The sequence below is a fragment of the Penaeus japonicus genome, unplaced genomic scaffold, assembly GCF_977035675.1.
Source record: "Penaeus japonicus unplaced genomic scaffold, GWHDUDI00000001_assembly GWHDUDI00000036, whole genome shotgun sequence".
In the NCBI taxonomy this organism is placed as follows: domain Eukaryota; kingdom Metazoa; phylum Arthropoda; class Malacostraca; order Decapoda; family Penaeidae; genus Penaeus; species Penaeus japonicus.
Window position 1 is genome coordinate 1624317 of NW_028234438.1, and position 17500 is coordinate 1641816.

General features: G+C 39.0%; 1 protein-coding gene across 1 annotated transcript in view; it reads right to left on the reverse strand.

The window, feature by feature from the left end:
* Positions 1 to 4949: 4949 nt before the first annotated feature.
* Positions 4950 to 17500, reverse strand: part of LOC122265649 (uncharacterized) — a 31748-nt gene continuing 19197 nt past the window's right edge. The window contains exons 4-13 of the mRNA XM_086531639.1: positions 17226 to 17336; positions 15801 to 15891; positions 14483 to 14583; positions 12921 to 13002; positions 10961 to 11131; positions 8945 to 9129; positions 7496 to 7606; positions 7012 to 7248; positions 5871 to 6009; positions 4950 to 5572 (exon numbers count right to left, since the gene is read on the reverse strand). Of these exons, the coding sequence (XP_086387765.1) occupies positions 5150 to 5572; positions 5871 to 6009; positions 7012 to 7248; positions 7496 to 7606; positions 8945 to 9129; positions 10961 to 11131; positions 12921 to 13002; positions 14483 to 14583; positions 15801 to 15891; positions 17226 to 17336 (1651 nt within the window). The 3' untranslated portion in view covers positions 4950 to 5149. The remainder of the gene's footprint in view (positions 5573 to 5870; positions 6010 to 7011; positions 7249 to 7495; positions 7607 to 8944; positions 9130 to 10960; positions 11132 to 12920; positions 13003 to 14482; positions 14584 to 15800; positions 15892 to 17225; positions 17337 to 17500) is intronic.

The window sequence follows — 17500 nt, forward strand, 5'->3', positions numbered from 1 at the left end:
TGTACACACATGTCCATTCAATACACATATCCGTTATCAATTAAAAGGATTTATTTTTGTCACTTAAATTATCTATGCTTAGCTTGATCTACGTTATTGACGTTATTTATCTTCGATGGATTCGGCTGTCACAAAGTGATAGCTTATTGTCCAAGAGTCATTGCATAAATGTAGTGTGTAACTACAGCAATTTCTTAATTGAAATAATCTTTAGTTTAAGGTTAATAATTGCAAGCAAATACATTTTCTATGATGACAGTCGGTGAATTACCAATCATAGAAAACGAATGCACATTGGTACTTTTTAGGTATGGCTAAATTTTCTATAAGAAATTTTGGTACCTCCCGGGAAATTAACTAGCCACATCAAGGAGCATGTTAAGAAGACACTTGAGGTATCATGTGTCACGCCTAGAATCTGAACTCATTTATGATTTCTAGTAATTTTGCACTCCACCAATCAGGTTGGGCTTTAGAATTAAGACTTTCCCAGTCAGTGGTGCAATGAGAATCCCCTATTAAGATAATTTCTTTTGCGTTCGTTTCCACATATTTTAGTCTTTCCTCGAATCTCTCTAGTGTTTCTTGAATGGGTTTTTGGTAGTTTTCTTAAGATATTCTGAGACGAAGCACTGGTATTAGCATTTGTAGTAGATACTGGTAGTGGATGCAAAAATCATAAAGTGAAGATATTCCGATTTTTGTATGTGTGTCTATGTATATGTTCTTATACATTGTGTCACCCTAAAGGTCATAGGTCAGTCAGTGCCCCTTTTAGGCCACTCTATTAGAAAAATAGATACTAAGTAAAGAGTATATAAATGCATAAACCATTTATTTCTCTTTTTTTTGTGTGTGTAATTTAGCCTTCCAGTCAGTTCCACCTACAACCAAAACAAAGTTTGCAGAGCTAACCAAGCTATTGTATTCTAGAAATTTCATTATTAGCATTACTGTTACGAAAAAATGATATCATTATGATTTCCTGTATATTTCTTGGCATTTACCTACTTCTCTCTCGAATTATATCCATATATTATTTGTTTTATTCATACTAGCGAAACCAAACGTAAATCTGGAATACTGTCCCTATAGCTTTGATTAATGATGAATAAAGTTACGGCTCCTATTTACATCATCCCATTTTCACGCCCGATCTGCTTGCTTGCTTGCTTGCTTGCTTGCTTGCTCGTTGGATTTCTTGGCTATCAACCAGCGGCACATGCCAAGGTCATTAAGCCAATGGTTCCATTCTATCTTATCAATCTAGAAAAAGGTCATAAAGTTCTGTCTCCTATAGAAAAGTGATTACTTTGTGGATAATTCTTTCATTATCTGACAGTAAGTTTGAGGTATTTAGTTCTCTATTTTCAATTCTGCATTAATATTTGATGGATTGTCTGTGGTTATTGAATTTATGGCAGGTTATTAATATATGTGTTAATGAGAAGTCGGTATTACAATGTGTGCACTGTGGAAGGAAGTATTTTTCAATATACGGAGTGAGGTGAGTCAGTCTAGTGACATTGATCCTGAGACGTGCCAACATCACCTCCTCCCTTCTATTTATTTCCATAGGCTGTGTTCCACAGTCCTATGTTTTATGTATGTTTGTTGTTGATTGTGAGGCTTAAGGAGATGGACTTTTGCTTTTATGAAGGAAACAAAACACCTGGGATCCATGTGGACTATGCTAGGGTCCAGATCACCAGTTAACCGGGCTAATTTGTCTGTCTGTTCATTGCCATGGATACCCGAGTGTCCAGGTACCCATATAAGCTTGATTGATTTATTGGCACTGTTTAGGTTACGAATTATATTTCCCTGTAATTCATTTTTGGTTGTTTCTAGGGATTTAGTGACTTTAAGTGAACTTAGCGAGTCTGAAAATATGACTATTCTATCGTGGATAGTCGATAGGGAAAAAATTAAAGCTTTATCAATAGCAAAAAGTTCAACAAGGGAGATCGATGTATGATTCGGCAATCTGTATCTCAACTGGCATTCAGTCAACCACACAGCCGTCGGTATATATATATATATATATATGAAAAAAGGAAAGATGTTTAATTAGGATCTCTCTGAACCGCTGGCGTACCTCCGCCTCCGGTATCATGGCCTATGCTGATGGTAGCCAATCTACCACGATGGAAGATGTAGGGGTCTCCAATGGCGCAATGTTTGAATGGACCAGGGTATCGATGGTGGAGAGATCCATACCGACTTTATCAATGAGATCTTGGAGTCTTTTGCAAAGGGGCCTTTCGCCACGGCCGTTACAGAGTATTCCCGTCGGGGTGACTCGATTCTCTGGCTATTTTGCCGGCATTAGTCACCACAAGCTGGCCGCGTCTGAGACGGACGGGAGGTACTCCTGACTCTACCTGAAGACGCTCGACACAAGACGCAAACAAGCATTCTTCACAACATTCAATCCTTTCTGAGTTGAGTTCGTTGCCGAGCCATGCTCTTTCTAAAACTTTCTATCAGCTCCCCATTCGTGTCCAGAAAGCACTTTAATGAATTAAGTGCGTTTTGACATTTATTCCTTAACTGACCAATGTGGTCTTTCCAATTTAGTCTACTATCAAGAAGTAGATCAAGAAGTTTAACAGAATTATCAAGATTTAGCCTGATGTTGGGCTTCTTCCTATGGGTAAAAATCACGCCAATACTCTTTCTTATGGAAAACTTAAAATTTTACCCCACTGGAGGCCCCAGTTATGAATCATATCCAGTGCTAATTGGATCTGACTTGCCGAGAATTCTGCATTACTGCTTGCTCACCTCTGCCATCCACTTGTAGGGAACCCCATAATGTATGGCGAGCATTAAAATCACCTAAAATTAATGCATTATTTAGCAGACTTTCCTGATGAGCAAAAACTTCACCATAGATTACCATATTATCAGGTGGACAATAAATTGAACATATAGACAGATACATGTTATTGAATTTTGCTTTGTATGCAACATATTCCAAAGTAGAATTAATCGTCACTTCAGTGAAAGGGAGGTTCTGGTGGATGTACATGGCGACCCCGCCTCCACCCCTTCCCTCTCGGTCTTTTCTACACAAATGATAGTTTCTTAGCGATATGACCTCGTCAGAGACTTGGTCGTTTAAATGGCTTTCTTGAAGAGCTATAATATCGGGAGCATAGGACGAGGCTAATAGTCTAAGGGAGTTTAGTTTTGATCTAAGACTTCGACAGTTCCATTGTATAATGGTAAACGCGTGGATTACGTTTTATGGAGTTTGGAAGGGCCTTGTCCACCGGTTTTTATCATTATTTTTTTTTCTGGGGGGGGGGGGGAGGCACTTCCTCCTCTCCCTCGCTTTTCGAGGGCCTCTCTAGGAAATTCTATGAGATAGAACCAAACACCAGGCGAAGTCCTAGTAGGGGTCGCCTGGACTAGAAGGTGTGATCCGGATTATGATTTGGTATCATCCTCCTTATGATACTGTTTTTTTTTTTTTTTTTTTTTTTGCTGGGTTGATTCAGCAATTTCTTTTATTGTTTTATTCAGTTCTTTAATCTGATTCATTACGTCATTTACAGTTTTCTCTAAATCAGAAATTTCTTTATCCTTTGGTGCGAGCTGTTGACCAACACTGCTTACACTGGAAACATTGTTAGTTACTGCTGAAGCGTAAGAAGTATTGGATTTGCTTGCCAACCCCAATACTTTCTTCTTGGCCTTACGATAACTAACATCATGTTCTCCCATGTATGCCATTGTTTCCATTGTTTCAGTCTCCTTCTTCAGGCTTCTGCATTCACCAGAGCCTGATTGATGGGGACCTCCACAATCAGCACACCTGAGTGTATTTTCAAGTAGCATCATGAGCTCCAGCACATTTACCGCAAGTGGATTCGTCAGTATCCTTATCAATGCATCTCAAAGAAGTGTGTCCATATTTTTGGCATCTATTAACAGCGCTTCGGTTTTTGTGATATAAGGTCTTACTTGAACGACCTCTTATCCGACTTTAACAGCATTAGGGATTTTTGAAAGGTCAAGAAAGGTCATGCAGATTACGTCTACTTCCCTTTATTTTTTCATATCCCCGAGAATTTCCCATTCATCCGTTGTCCCCAAATCCCTGTTAAATATTACTCCCTTACAGGTATTTGGGCCAACACGAGTAGATACTTTGACTTTGAGGTCATGAACTATTCTTTTCATCAATGTTATTTTCTCCTTTCCAAATACTGGTTTTGGAGTCTCCTGAATTCCGCTTGGTGGAGTAAATAGTCTTAGGATATTATTAATTGTTCATACGGTTTTGGGGACCAGGAAGGGGAAGGGAATGGGAGGGAATAAAGTCTCATTATTTTATTTAATTTATTATCATAATTACTGGCATTGTTGCTGTTCTTATTTTATCATTATCACTTTTGTTGCTATTATCATCATCATTTTCATCATCATTGTTTTTTTTTATCATTACCATTATCATTGTTAATTGTTATTGTTGTTACTCTAGATATTATTATCATTGTCATCGTTATCATTACTATTTTCATTATCATTGCCATTGTTATCACCATCATTATTTTTTATCATTGTTAATGGTAGACTTGATACTTAACTATCATTTTCCATTGTGAAATGTTTGATTTGTGTATCAAACTGCATGGCACTCATTCGCACACACACACACACATACATATACACATACACGCATACGCACACACACACACACACACACTTACACACACACACACACACACACACACACACACACACACTTACGCATACACGTCCACATACACACATATATGTATACATCTGTGTCTTCGAATATTTTCACCCATTCATGTAAGTTTATGTATATACGTTTCTATAAATATGTGTTTAATTCCTGTCGGAATTAAGAATACTTGAACAAACAAACAAATACACAATTAGGGTTGGGTATCAAATGAAAAGAAATATCCTTGTTTTATTTCATACATATATATTTGCTTATATTTGAAAGGAATATTTTACAATACATGACTATGATGTGATTAGCTACAAGTCTGACGAAAGACAAATGTACAAACACAACAGAAAAAGTGATACAGAACACATACACACACAGCGAATAAACGTATACATAAGGTTTGGATACATGATACATACCAAAAAAAAAAAAAGACTATCTAAATAAATACAACGAGCGCAATATAGATACAGACAAGATCACAGCAAGATAATCATCAAATTTCATAGAGGCACCAGCGTTCTCTGAATTAGTTGAGTCTCCCATATTCCCGTTTTCTGTAACACCCGGACTAGAGCTATCTTCCTTTTCCACCTTTCCCTCTTCTTCTTTGTTCCCATTCTCGCTCTCCTCGCCTTCGTCAATCGTCGGTATCGTTCTCACTATATAGTTGTTGACGCACTGCTCAAGGATGTTCAAAGGACCCGTGCACTGGAGCAACACCTTGTGGAAATCCTGCAGGCGGAAGAGGTCACCCAAGGCATTCTGTGCCTTTTGCCTCAATTCCCTTATTTTGATTTCGCCGATTTTGTAAGAGCAGGCTTGGCCCGGCCAGGTGATGTAACGGTTCACTTCGATCTGGTGAAATAGGGGATATAATGATGTGAAAAGGGTAAGTAAGCGTGAACAGACAGACACGTAAACAAAGCAGAGAGAGAGAGAGAGAGAGAGAGAGAGAGAGAGAGAGAGAGAGAGAGAGAGAGAGAGAGAGAGAGAGAGAGAGAGAGAGAGAGAGAGAGAGAGAGAGAGAGAGAGGGAGAGAGAGAGAGAGAAACAGAGAAACAGAGAAAGAAAGAAAAATAAATCTTTAACCCTCCTCATAGAATAAGATAAAAAGAAACATATTTCAAAAGAAAATGGATAAACAGCTCCATACCTGAATAGCAGTTTCAGACATGCCCGTGTGTTCCAACAGGAAATTCACTGCCCTGTCACGTGACCACCCTAAGGCATGCAGGCCGGTGTCCACGACGAGTCTGCTCGCCCGAAGGAGCTCGAAGGAATATCGTCCTAGCCTGGAAAAATTAGGATACAAGAAGATAGGAATAGAAAAAAACGATAAGAATGGGAAATATCTAGGCGTTTTGTATACCTCTTTGCAGACCCATATTTTCCTAACCTGGAACCAAGAATAGTGAAAGAAAAGAAAATCTAGAAGCGCCATTGTGGTTTTCTTTCTTATCGGCAAAAAGGAGAGGAAAATCTGAATTCAAATAGAAACATCAAGAGACATGGAGGTCTAAAACAAACACACTCTTATAACTTTGAAGCAAAACCATTATTAAAAAAGAAAAAAAAAAAAAAAAAAGAGGGAAGCAAAAGCAAAGTCAATTAGTTTATACTTTCATGGGAATTGTATAATTTCCTACAATTTTCTTTAACTCTGATCGGCTTTTTGATAAAGCTGTTTTTATTTCATTGTACGTGTAGTTTTGTCTCGAAGACATTTCTTACTAACCTGAATCCGAACATGAGAAAAATAGTTCAACTGGATAAGATGATAGGTGGGAACTGAGCACCTAACCCCTAAAATTTCAAAATTAAACCCATTAATATACTTTTTGGTTTTACACTTTGGCTGTACAGGAAAGCACAATGGTAATGCCACTATTTATTTTTTTATTTTTTTTAGATTTTCACTATTGGGACGTCTTTTCCCCCCTGATTTTGATTAAAGGAACACTTCTGTTAACCTGATTTTAACTAGAGGTGGACTTTCTTTCCCTAATATTGATTAAGGGACCGACTACTTTTTGAAATTCTGGTTTTAACTAGGCGGGTCATTTCCCCCCCTCGAATTTGACTAGAGAAGCACTTTCATTCCCTAATTCATTATTAAAGTGGCCTTTTGCTTTCCCTGATTTTGACTAAGAGGGGACGGAAACTCAAGACTTTGAAAGGGGCTCGATCTACCGACCACGGGGATGTGAGGCCGGCGCGCTACCACTGCACCAACAAGTTACTCTACGGATCTTCCACCTCTCAAACAAGACATCCCAACGTCAAGGGAAAATCACCTCTGGTACGGGTCGTCATAGAGACCCAACTCCTCTCCCAGCAGCTCGGCGTAGAGACCCCAGCCCTCAACGAAAACGGTGTGAAGGGGGAACTTCGAAGGAACGTCTCCCTGTCTTGTGTAATCGATGTATTTCCGGAAATCGGGCGTAGAAGGATCCATTCTCATGTAGGCGTAGTGGAAATGGTGACCCGGGATGGTCTCGTGGAGGGTGAGGGCTGTGACCTCGTACTTTTTGCTGCGGGGGAGGTCAAGGAGAGGTCAAAGGTCATGAAGGTATAATCAGGTTGACGTGACATACGTAAAACAAAGATGAATAAGAATGAAAAAATATCACAGACCAAATCATCTTAGATTTTCGTCACTATTACACCCAGTGAAACTCAAATAACCGAATCTATTAAGCAAGAAAAAAAACAAGATCACTTCAACAAATAATAAAAAATAATTAAAAAAAGAGATGAATTCCTATCTCCATGACTTACTGTTTATCGTAAATATAGGAGTTCAGGTAGAAAGTGCCAGGGCGTGACCCGTCCATAGAGGGCGCTGTGTAGTAGGCAAAGACGGCATTGGGATTATCCACGCCCTCGACCCTGCAAAGAAAGGATTAGTTTGTGAAAGGATTAGCTTGTGAAATGATTAGTTTGTGAAAGGATTAGTTTGTGAAAGGATTAATTAGTGAGAGGATAGTTAGGGAGAGGATTAGTTAGTGAAAGGATTAGTTTGTGAAAGGATTAATTAGTGAGAGGATAGTTAGTGAGAGGATTAGTTAGTGAAAGGATTAGTTTGTGAAAGGATTAATTAGTGAAAGGATTAGCTTGTGAAAGGATTAGTTAGTGAGAGGATTAGTTTGTGAAAGGATTAGTTAGTGAGAGGATTAGCTTGTGAAAGGATTAGGTAGTGAGAGGATTAGTTAGTGAAAGGATTAGCTTGTGAAAGGATTAGTTAGTGAGAGGATTAGTTAGTGAAAGGATTAGTTTGTGAAAGGATTAGTTAGTGAAAGGATTAGTTAATGATTCACAAAGCAAATCATTCTCTACTTCTGCATGATTTTTTAGACTACGCAGAATGATTTTTTTATGCAATATTACCCTTCTTGCAGCACTTCATATGGATTGCTATCTGCTTTAGTGCAAATGTCTGATGTCAAGAAATATTTTAGATGTTGTAAAGTATTTACAGTCAATTTTTTCCTTTTTTATTTCTCTTTTTTATCATCGTGATGTGATTAATGGCAGCCTTATCACTGATTATAAAATTACTTGAGAAAGCCAATAGATTAAAGCTTTGTTTGTATTAGTACAGGGTAATCATGTGTACATTTCATTTTTATTTTCTTACTTTTCTTTTCCCTTTTACAAAACTCCCTTTTATCTCCCACTTACTACCCCCTTTACATCATTGATTTGTTTTAAAGAATTTTATTTCCTTTTTTTTTTACTTTCTCAATTTATCTCTCTTTTCTCGTTCTTCCCTCTCTCAGAATCTTCCTTTATTCTACTTTTTTTTTTTTCATTTTTATTTCCGTTCTCTTCTTCTTTTATCACCTCTTCCTCCTCTTCCTCCTCCTCCTCCTCCTCCACACCTTTCCCCCCCCCCCTCTACCTCCTACCTCCCTCTCTCCCCCACCCCATCAACCAAACCCCCTCATATTTTGCCTTCCCTTCCTCTCTTCCTCTCCTCTCCTCCCATCCCCACCTCCTCCCCACCTCATCTCACTCCCTCTTCACATCACTCCCTCTTCATCTCACTCCCTCTTCACCTCACTCCCTCTTCATCTCACTCCCTCTTCATCTCACTCCCTCATCACATCACTCCCTCTTCACCTCACTCCCTCCCCACCTCCTCCCCACCTCATCTCACTCCCTCATCACATCACTCCCACCTCACCTCCTCCCCACCTCATCTCACTCCCTCATCACATCACTCACGTCACATTCTCATCCGGCACGGAGTCGAAAAGCTGCAACATCAGTGGGTAGATGTCCCTGTACACCTTCTGCCTGTAGGTCGCCAGGAGCTCGTCCTTGCTGCCAAACCTCTGAGCTGGGTCCTCCTTGAGTTTTTGGAAGACTTCGGTTGCCGTCTGGCCCTCAAGACCCATCTCCTGGGCGGTCTGAGGACGGAGGGAAAGCGGGGTATGATAGTGTTATTCTCTTAAGGGTGACTGGCGATTAGGCTGATTGCGTTTGGGAAAGCGGGGTATGATAGTGTTATTCTTTTGAGGGTGACTGGCGATAAGGCTGATTGCGTTTGGGAAAGCGGGGCATGATAGTGTTATTCTTTTAAGGGTAACAGGTGATAAGGCTGATTGCGTTTGGGAAAGCGGGGTATGATAGTGTTATTCTCTTAAGGGTGACTGGCGATAAGGCTGATTGCGTTTGGGAAAGCGGGGCATGATAGTGTTATTCTCTTAAGGGTAACAGGTGATAAGGCTGATGGTGTTTGGGAAAGCGGGGCATGATAGTGTTATTCTCTTAAGGGTGACTGGCGATAAGGCTGATGGTGTTTGGGAAAGCGGGGCATGATAGTGTTATTCTTTTGAGGGTGACTGGCGATAAGGCTGATGGTGTTTGGGAAAGCGGGGCATGATAGTGTTATTCTTTGAAGGGTGACTGGCGATAAGGTTGATGGTGTTTGGGAAAGCGGGGTATGATAGTGTTATTCTCTTAAGGGTGACTGGCGATAAGGCTGATGGCGTTTGGGAAAGCGGGGCATGATAGTGTTATTCTTTTAAGGGTGGCTGGCGATAAGGCTGATGGCGTTTGGGAAAGCGGGGCATGATAGTGTTATTCTTTTAAGGGTGGCTGGCGATAAGGCTGATGGCGTTTGGGAAAGCGGGGTATGATAGTGTTATTCTCTTAAGGGTAACAGGTGATAAGGTTGATTGCGTTTGGGAAAGCGGGGTATGATAGTGTTATTCTTTTAAGGGTAACAGGTGATAAGGCTGATTGCGTTTGGGAAAGCGGGGTATGATAGTGTTATTCTTTTAAGGGTGACTGGCGATTAGGCTGATTGCGTTTGGGAAAGCGGGGCATGATAGTGTTATTCTTTTAGGGGTGACTGGCAATAAGGTTGATGGTGTTTGGGGAATGAATGCATGGGATGGACAGCGAGATGGCGAGCGAAAAAAAACTGTTGTTATTGATTTGCAACAATTTGAAACTGTATGAATGGGATAGAAATGTTGATGTTTTGCGAATAGAAAAACAGTGTTACCAGTTAGCAGAAGCATCGGTATTGCCTAGCAGAAACAATGGTCCTACTAAGCAAAATAAGCAATACTACTAGCATAAACAGCGGTACTATCAAGCAGAAACAGCGTTACTATCGTGCACAGCGGCTCTACTAAGCAGAAAAAGTAATATAACTAAGCAGAAAATGCGGATCTACTAAGCAGAAGAAGCGGTGTTACTTAGCAGACACAGTGATACTACTAAGCAGAAACAGCGGTTCTACAAAGCAGAAGCAATTTTATTTCATTTTCATTTATCCTACTAAGAATCAAAAGCAATACTATCAAGCAGAAACAGCGGTTCTACTAAGCAGAAGCAGCGGTATTACTAAGCAGAAGCAGCGGTACTGCCTAGCAGAAACAACGGTTCTACTAAGCAAAATAAGCACTACTACTAATCAGTTATACTAAGAAGAAGCGGTAGTGCCTAGCATAAACAGCGGTATTACTAAGCAGAAAAAGCAGATCTACTAAGCAGAACCAGCTGTGCTACTATGCAGAAACAACGGTGTTACTAAGCAGAAATAGCCATAAAACTGAGCATAAAAAAACGAAGCTAATAAGCAGAAATAGCCATAAAACTGAACATAAAAAACGAAGCTAATAAGCAGAAATAGCCATAAAACTAAGCATACAAAAACGAAACAGACAAGCAGAAACACCGGCTCTACAAAGCAGAAACAGCGGTTCTCCCCATCGGTCTCTGACTGACCTTGTTGACCTCCTCCTCGATCCGCTTGACCTCCGAGAGTCCGAGGCCGTGTATCTCTTGGGGCGTGAGCTGCGTGGTCGTGTGGAACTTGAGGCAGGCCAGGTAGTAGTCCTCACCCCCGGGTAGCGACGAGGCGGCCACTTCGGGTCGGGTCGCCGGGAGGTAGTGCTCCTGGGGGAAGAGGGCAGGGGGTGAGAAGAGGGGTGGGGTGGGGTGAGAGGGGAGGGGTGAGCGGAGGAGTTGGGGTGGGGTGAGGGGTGGAGGTGTGTGGGAGGTGGGGGGTTAGTGCGTCTGTTTGTTTGTTTGTTTGTGGGGTGGTTTGGTTGGTTGACTGATTAATGTATTTAGTTCTCTCTTTATTTATTTATCTATTTAGTTCTCTCTTTATTTATTTATCTATTTATTTCTCTCTTATTCTCTCTCTCTCTCTCTCTCTCTCTCTCTCTCTCTCTCTCTCTCTCTCTCTCTCTCTCTCTCTCTCTCTCTCTCTCTCTCTCTCTGTGTGTGTGTACATATATATACACATATAAGTATATATATGTATATATATTCACACACACACGCGTGTGTATGTACGACGTGTGCGTGTATCGAGATCACACAAATGTCAATTTATGAAACGTGGCAACAAACTGCCGTAGACTCAAATCTCAGTCACCTTAAAATATCATGTAATAATAACAATTCAGTTATTTTTTAAAAATCATATGCATTTATACAGCAATACCACCAAACAATTTCAAACTCAATTTCGAAAATATTTTACAGTGACACATATCACATCAATATATCAAATTTCAATAACTTTTATCTGAACTTAATATCTTCACCAGAGAAAATAGAATAAATCGCACAAACACAATTAATTTTCCTTTTTTTTCCACACCAGGTCCTACAAAAAAAAAAAATCATGCAATCACAGCAACACGCATTCATTATGTAATGAATGACAAATCCCAACGTTGATATAGACATGTTAATGGATGACTCACCTCAATGAATAAAGACATGCTGATAACTCACCTTAATGAATATAGACATGCTGATGGATGACTCACCTCAATGAATATAGACATGCTGATGGATGACTCACCTCAATGAACATAGACATGCTGATGGATGACTCACCTCAATGAATATAGACATGCTGATGGATGACTCACCTCAATGAACATAGACATGCTGATGGATGACTCACCTCAATGAACATAGACATGCTGATGGATGACTCACCTCAATGAACATAGACATGCTGATGGATGACTCACCTCAATGAACATAGGCATGCTGATGGATGACTCACCTCAATGAACATAGACATGCTGATAACTCACCTCAATGAACATAGACATGCTGATGGATGACTCACCTCAATGAATATAGACATGCTGATGGATGACTCACCTCAATGAATATAGACATGCTGATGGATGACTCACCTCAATGAATATAGACATGCTGATGGATGACTCACCTCAATGAACATAGACATGCTGATGGATGACTCACCTCAATGAACATAGACATGCTGATGGATGACTCACCTCAATGAACATAGACATGCTGATGGATGACTCACCTCAATGAACATAGGCATGCTGATGGATGACTCACCTCAATGAACATAGACATGCTGATAACTCACCTCAATGAACATAGACATGCTGATGGATGACTCACCTCAATGAATATAGACATGCTGATGGATGACTCACCTCAATGAATATAGACATGCAGATGGATGACTCACCTCAATGAACATAGACATGCTGATGGATGACTCACCTCAATGAACATAGACATGCTGATGGATGACTCACCTCAATGAATATAGACATGCTGATGGATGACTCACCTCAATGAATATAGACATGCAGATGGATGACTCACCTCAATGAACATAGACATGCTGATGGATGACTCACCTCAATGAACATAGACATGCTGATGGATGACTCACCTCAATGAATTCTCGAAGTTTCCTAAAAGACGGAAGAAGATCTTGCTGGATGCGCTCTTGGGCCTGCTCTCTCAGGGTCGTCCTGGGAAGGAGATTCAAAGGGATATGAAAAGGACCATAGAGGAGGATGAATAACTTGGAAATGAGGACGTGAATAACTTGAGAATGAATAACTTGGAAATGAGGACTTGAATAACTTGAGAATGAATCACTTGAATAATTTGGAAATGAGGACGTGAGTAACTTGAGGATGAATTACTTGAGAATGAATTATTTGGATAACTTGGAAATGAGGACGTGAATAACTTGAGAATGAATCACTTGAATAATTTGGAAATGAGGACGTGAATAACTTGAGGATGAATTGCTTGAGGATGAATCATTTGAATAACTTGGAAATGAGGACGTGAGTAACTTGAGGATGAATGACTTGAGGATGAATTATTTGAATAAGTTGGAAATGAGGATGATGAATAACCTGAGGATGAATTACTTGAGAATGAATCATTTGAATAACTTGGAAATGAGGATGATGAATAACTTGAATGACTTGGAAATGAGGACTTGAATTACTTGAGAATTAATTATTTGAATAACTTAAAAATGAGGGACATGAATAACTTGAGGATGAATAACTTGGAAATTAATCGTTTGAATAAATTGGAAATGAGGATGATAAATAACTTGAATAACTTGGAAATGAGGGACATGAATAACTTGAGAATTAATCATTTGAATAACTTGGAAATGAGGACATGAATAACTTGAGGATTAATAATTTGAATAATTTGGAAATGAGGACATGAATAACTTGAATAACCTGAGAATTAATTACATGAATAACTTGAGAATAAATGACATGAATAACATGAATAACTGGAAAATGAATGACTTGAATAACTTGAGAATGAATAGCTTCACAGTACAAGAGGTGGGATTACATCTCTCACTCCGTTATTCATCCTGAGGTCATTAATTCTCATTCATACCTTTGTTCTACATTCTAGGCAGAGGGAAATAACCCAAATAATGAATGACAAGAATGAACACATTCTTAGACAGATAAAATAAGAGAAATTAGTCATATGGCTGAGTAGAAAGAAATGATAATGAGAAATGATGTAAGAAACAGACTGACGAACGTGATGATGATGATGATGTGGGTGGTAGAGGAAGGACGATAAATGTATGATGTAGAAGAGAGAGTTAAGGAACAGACAGACATTGAGTGAGTCGAGATGATAGTAATATGAGGGGGGGGGAGATAGGGAAGTTTATGTAAATTAAGAGAAAAAAAATAGAACATTATGCATTGAAATATTAGGGTAAATTAAGGATATATTAAATATATGATACACACTGCAAATGTTCATGTGTATGCGTGCAAGTGTGCGTGAGTGTATGTATAGGTGTACGTGTATATATATATCCATAAGTCTTCAAACTTGTGCGTATCCATACACACACGAACACAGACACACTCACATGTACCCACAAACAAACACACACGAACACACACACACTCTTAATCGAAAAACCTTCCCGCGTCTCATAACACACACCTCTGATCCCCGATGGAACTCGGTGCATGCAAGAAGGGCTTATAGAACACAGAGTCCTCCACAGGCCCGCCAAGTTTCTCCAGCTGCTCAATGACCCCGACCTGGGAAAGAGGAGAGGTAAGGCTGTTACTTACAATTTCATTTTATCTATTTATTTATTTATTTATCATTTATTTATTTTATTTTTTATCTTTTTTTTTTTTTTTTGGGGGGGGGGAGGAGTAGAAATATATATATTATTCGACTTTCGTAAGTAAATTATACTTACGATCTATTTTTGGGGGTATTTTAATTGTTAGTACTTATCACTAGATATGACTATTACTTAACTATTTATTTAAAAGAATATAAAGAATTAAAAAGTGGGAGGGTGTGACAGACAGGCAGAGAGAAATAGACAGATAGATCGGCAGATAGATAGATAAAGAAAGAGAGAAAGTGAGAGAGTGATAAACAGACAGACATAAAGACAGAAACAGATAGATCGATAGATAGATAGATAAAGGGAGTGAGAGAGAGTGATAAACAGTCAGAGAGACAAGCATAAAGACAGACACAGATAGATCGATAGATAGATATATAAAGACAGTGAGAGAGAGTTATAAACAGTCAGACAGACAGACATAAAGACAGAAACAGATAGACCGACCGATAAATAGATAGATAAAGAGAGAGAGTGAGAGAGTGATAAACAGTCAGACAGACAGGCATAAAGACAGAAACAGATAGACCGATAGATAGATAGATAGATAAAGAGAGTGAGAGAGAGATAAACAGACGGACATAAAGACAGAGACAGATAGATAGATAGATAGATAAAGAGAATGGGAGAGAGAGAAACAGACAGACATAAAGACAGAAACAGATAGACCGACCGATAGATAGATAGATAGATAAAGAGAGTGAGAGAGAGAGAAACAGACAGACATAAAGACAGAAACAGATAGACCGATAGATAGATAAAGGGAGTGAGAGAGAGAGAAACAGACAGACATAAAGACAGAAACAGATAGACCGACCGATAGATAGATAGATAAAGAGAGAGATTGAGAGAGTGAAAAGTTAGACAGACAGACAGACAGACATAAAGACAGAAACAGATAAATAGATAAAGAGAGTGAGAGAGAGAGATAAACAGTCAGTCAGACAGACATGCATAAAGACAGAAACAGATAAATAGATAAAGAGAGTGAGAGAGAGAGAGAGAGATAAACAGTCAGTCAGACAGACATGCATAAAGACAGAAACAGATAGACCGACCGATAGATAGATAGATAAAGAGAGAGAAGCGGACGAGCACTGAGCTGTCCATACGCACCATAGACCAGTTGGACGGCATAAGACCTGAATCAATGTTCTTCTGCATAAGATTCAAGATTTCATTCGTCTGACGTGGGAACTCACCATACCTGCAAATCGAGGGATTGAGAACAATATTTGTATTTATATAAAAGCCTAAAAGAAAAATTGCTGGGAATTGATTGATCAAGAAATGAGACAAAAAAAAGAAAGAAAGAAAGAAAGAAAAAAAGAATCGAAGAACAGGGAATTGATTTATTAAGAAATAAAACTTTTAGAAATTTGCTAAAAAATGTGTGAATTAATTTATCTAAAAAAAGAAAGAAAAAAACAGTAATCAAAATACAACAGAGATAAATACATATCAATATCTTCATCACAGTTATATATTCTTTAGACTCATATCTTCATCAACACTCCATCATCATCATACCAGCCCATCAACCTAAATCCCTTATCACCACCACATCATATCTGATTACAGAAGAATCCCATATTTTCATCACATCTATATATTCACAAGACTCACATCTTCATCATCACATCAACACCATAATCATCAACCCCTTAATACCTCCACATCATAACAGACGAATCCCATATTTTCATCACATCTATATATTCACAAGACTCACATCTTCATCATCACATCAACACGGACCTCATAATACCTCCACATCATTACAGAAGAATCCCATATTTTCATCACATCTATATATTCATAAGACTCACATCATCATCACATCGGACCTCATCAACCCCTTAATACCTCTACATCATTACAGACGAATCCTATATTTTCATCACATCTATATATTCACAAGACTCACATCTTCATCATCACATCAACACGGACCTCATAATACCTCCACATCATTACAGAAGAATCCCATATTTTCATCACATCTATATATTCATAAGACTCACATCATCATCACATCGGACCTCATCAACCCCTTAATACCTCCACATCATTACAGAAGAATCCCATATTTTCATCACATTTATATATTCGCAAGACTCACATCATCATCACATCAACACGGACCTCATCAACCCCTTAAAACCTCCACATCATTACAGAAGAATCCCATATTTTCATCACATCTATATATTCATAAGACTCACATCTTCATCCTCACACCAACCCCTTAATACCTCCACATCATAACAGACGAATTCTATATTTTCATCACATCTATATATTCACAAGACTCACATCTTCATCATCACATCAACACCATAATCATCAACCCCTTAATACCTCCACATCATTAAAAAAGAATCCCATATTTTCATCACATCTATATATTCATAAGACTCACATCATCATCACATCAACACCATAATCATCAACCCCTTAATACCTCCACATCATTACAGACGAATCCTATATTCATATCACCATCATTATCATCCTTATCAACCTGACGAGACCTCTCACCTGGCCAAGAGCTTCTGGTAGTCGTTATAATTTTGCAAAACCATCTGTTTCTCCACCATGAACTTGAAGCTGAGCTGTGGTCCTCCGAGGAACGTGATTGGGGCGAAAAACCTAGGAAGGGAAAAGGGAATTCATTAAGAAAGCTATTCATTTAAGAACCTAGGAAGGGAAAAGGGAATTCATTAAGAAAGCTATTCATTTAAGAACCTAGGAAGGGAAAAGGGAATTCATTAAGAAAGCTATTCATTTAAGAACCTAGGAAGGGAAAAGGGAAT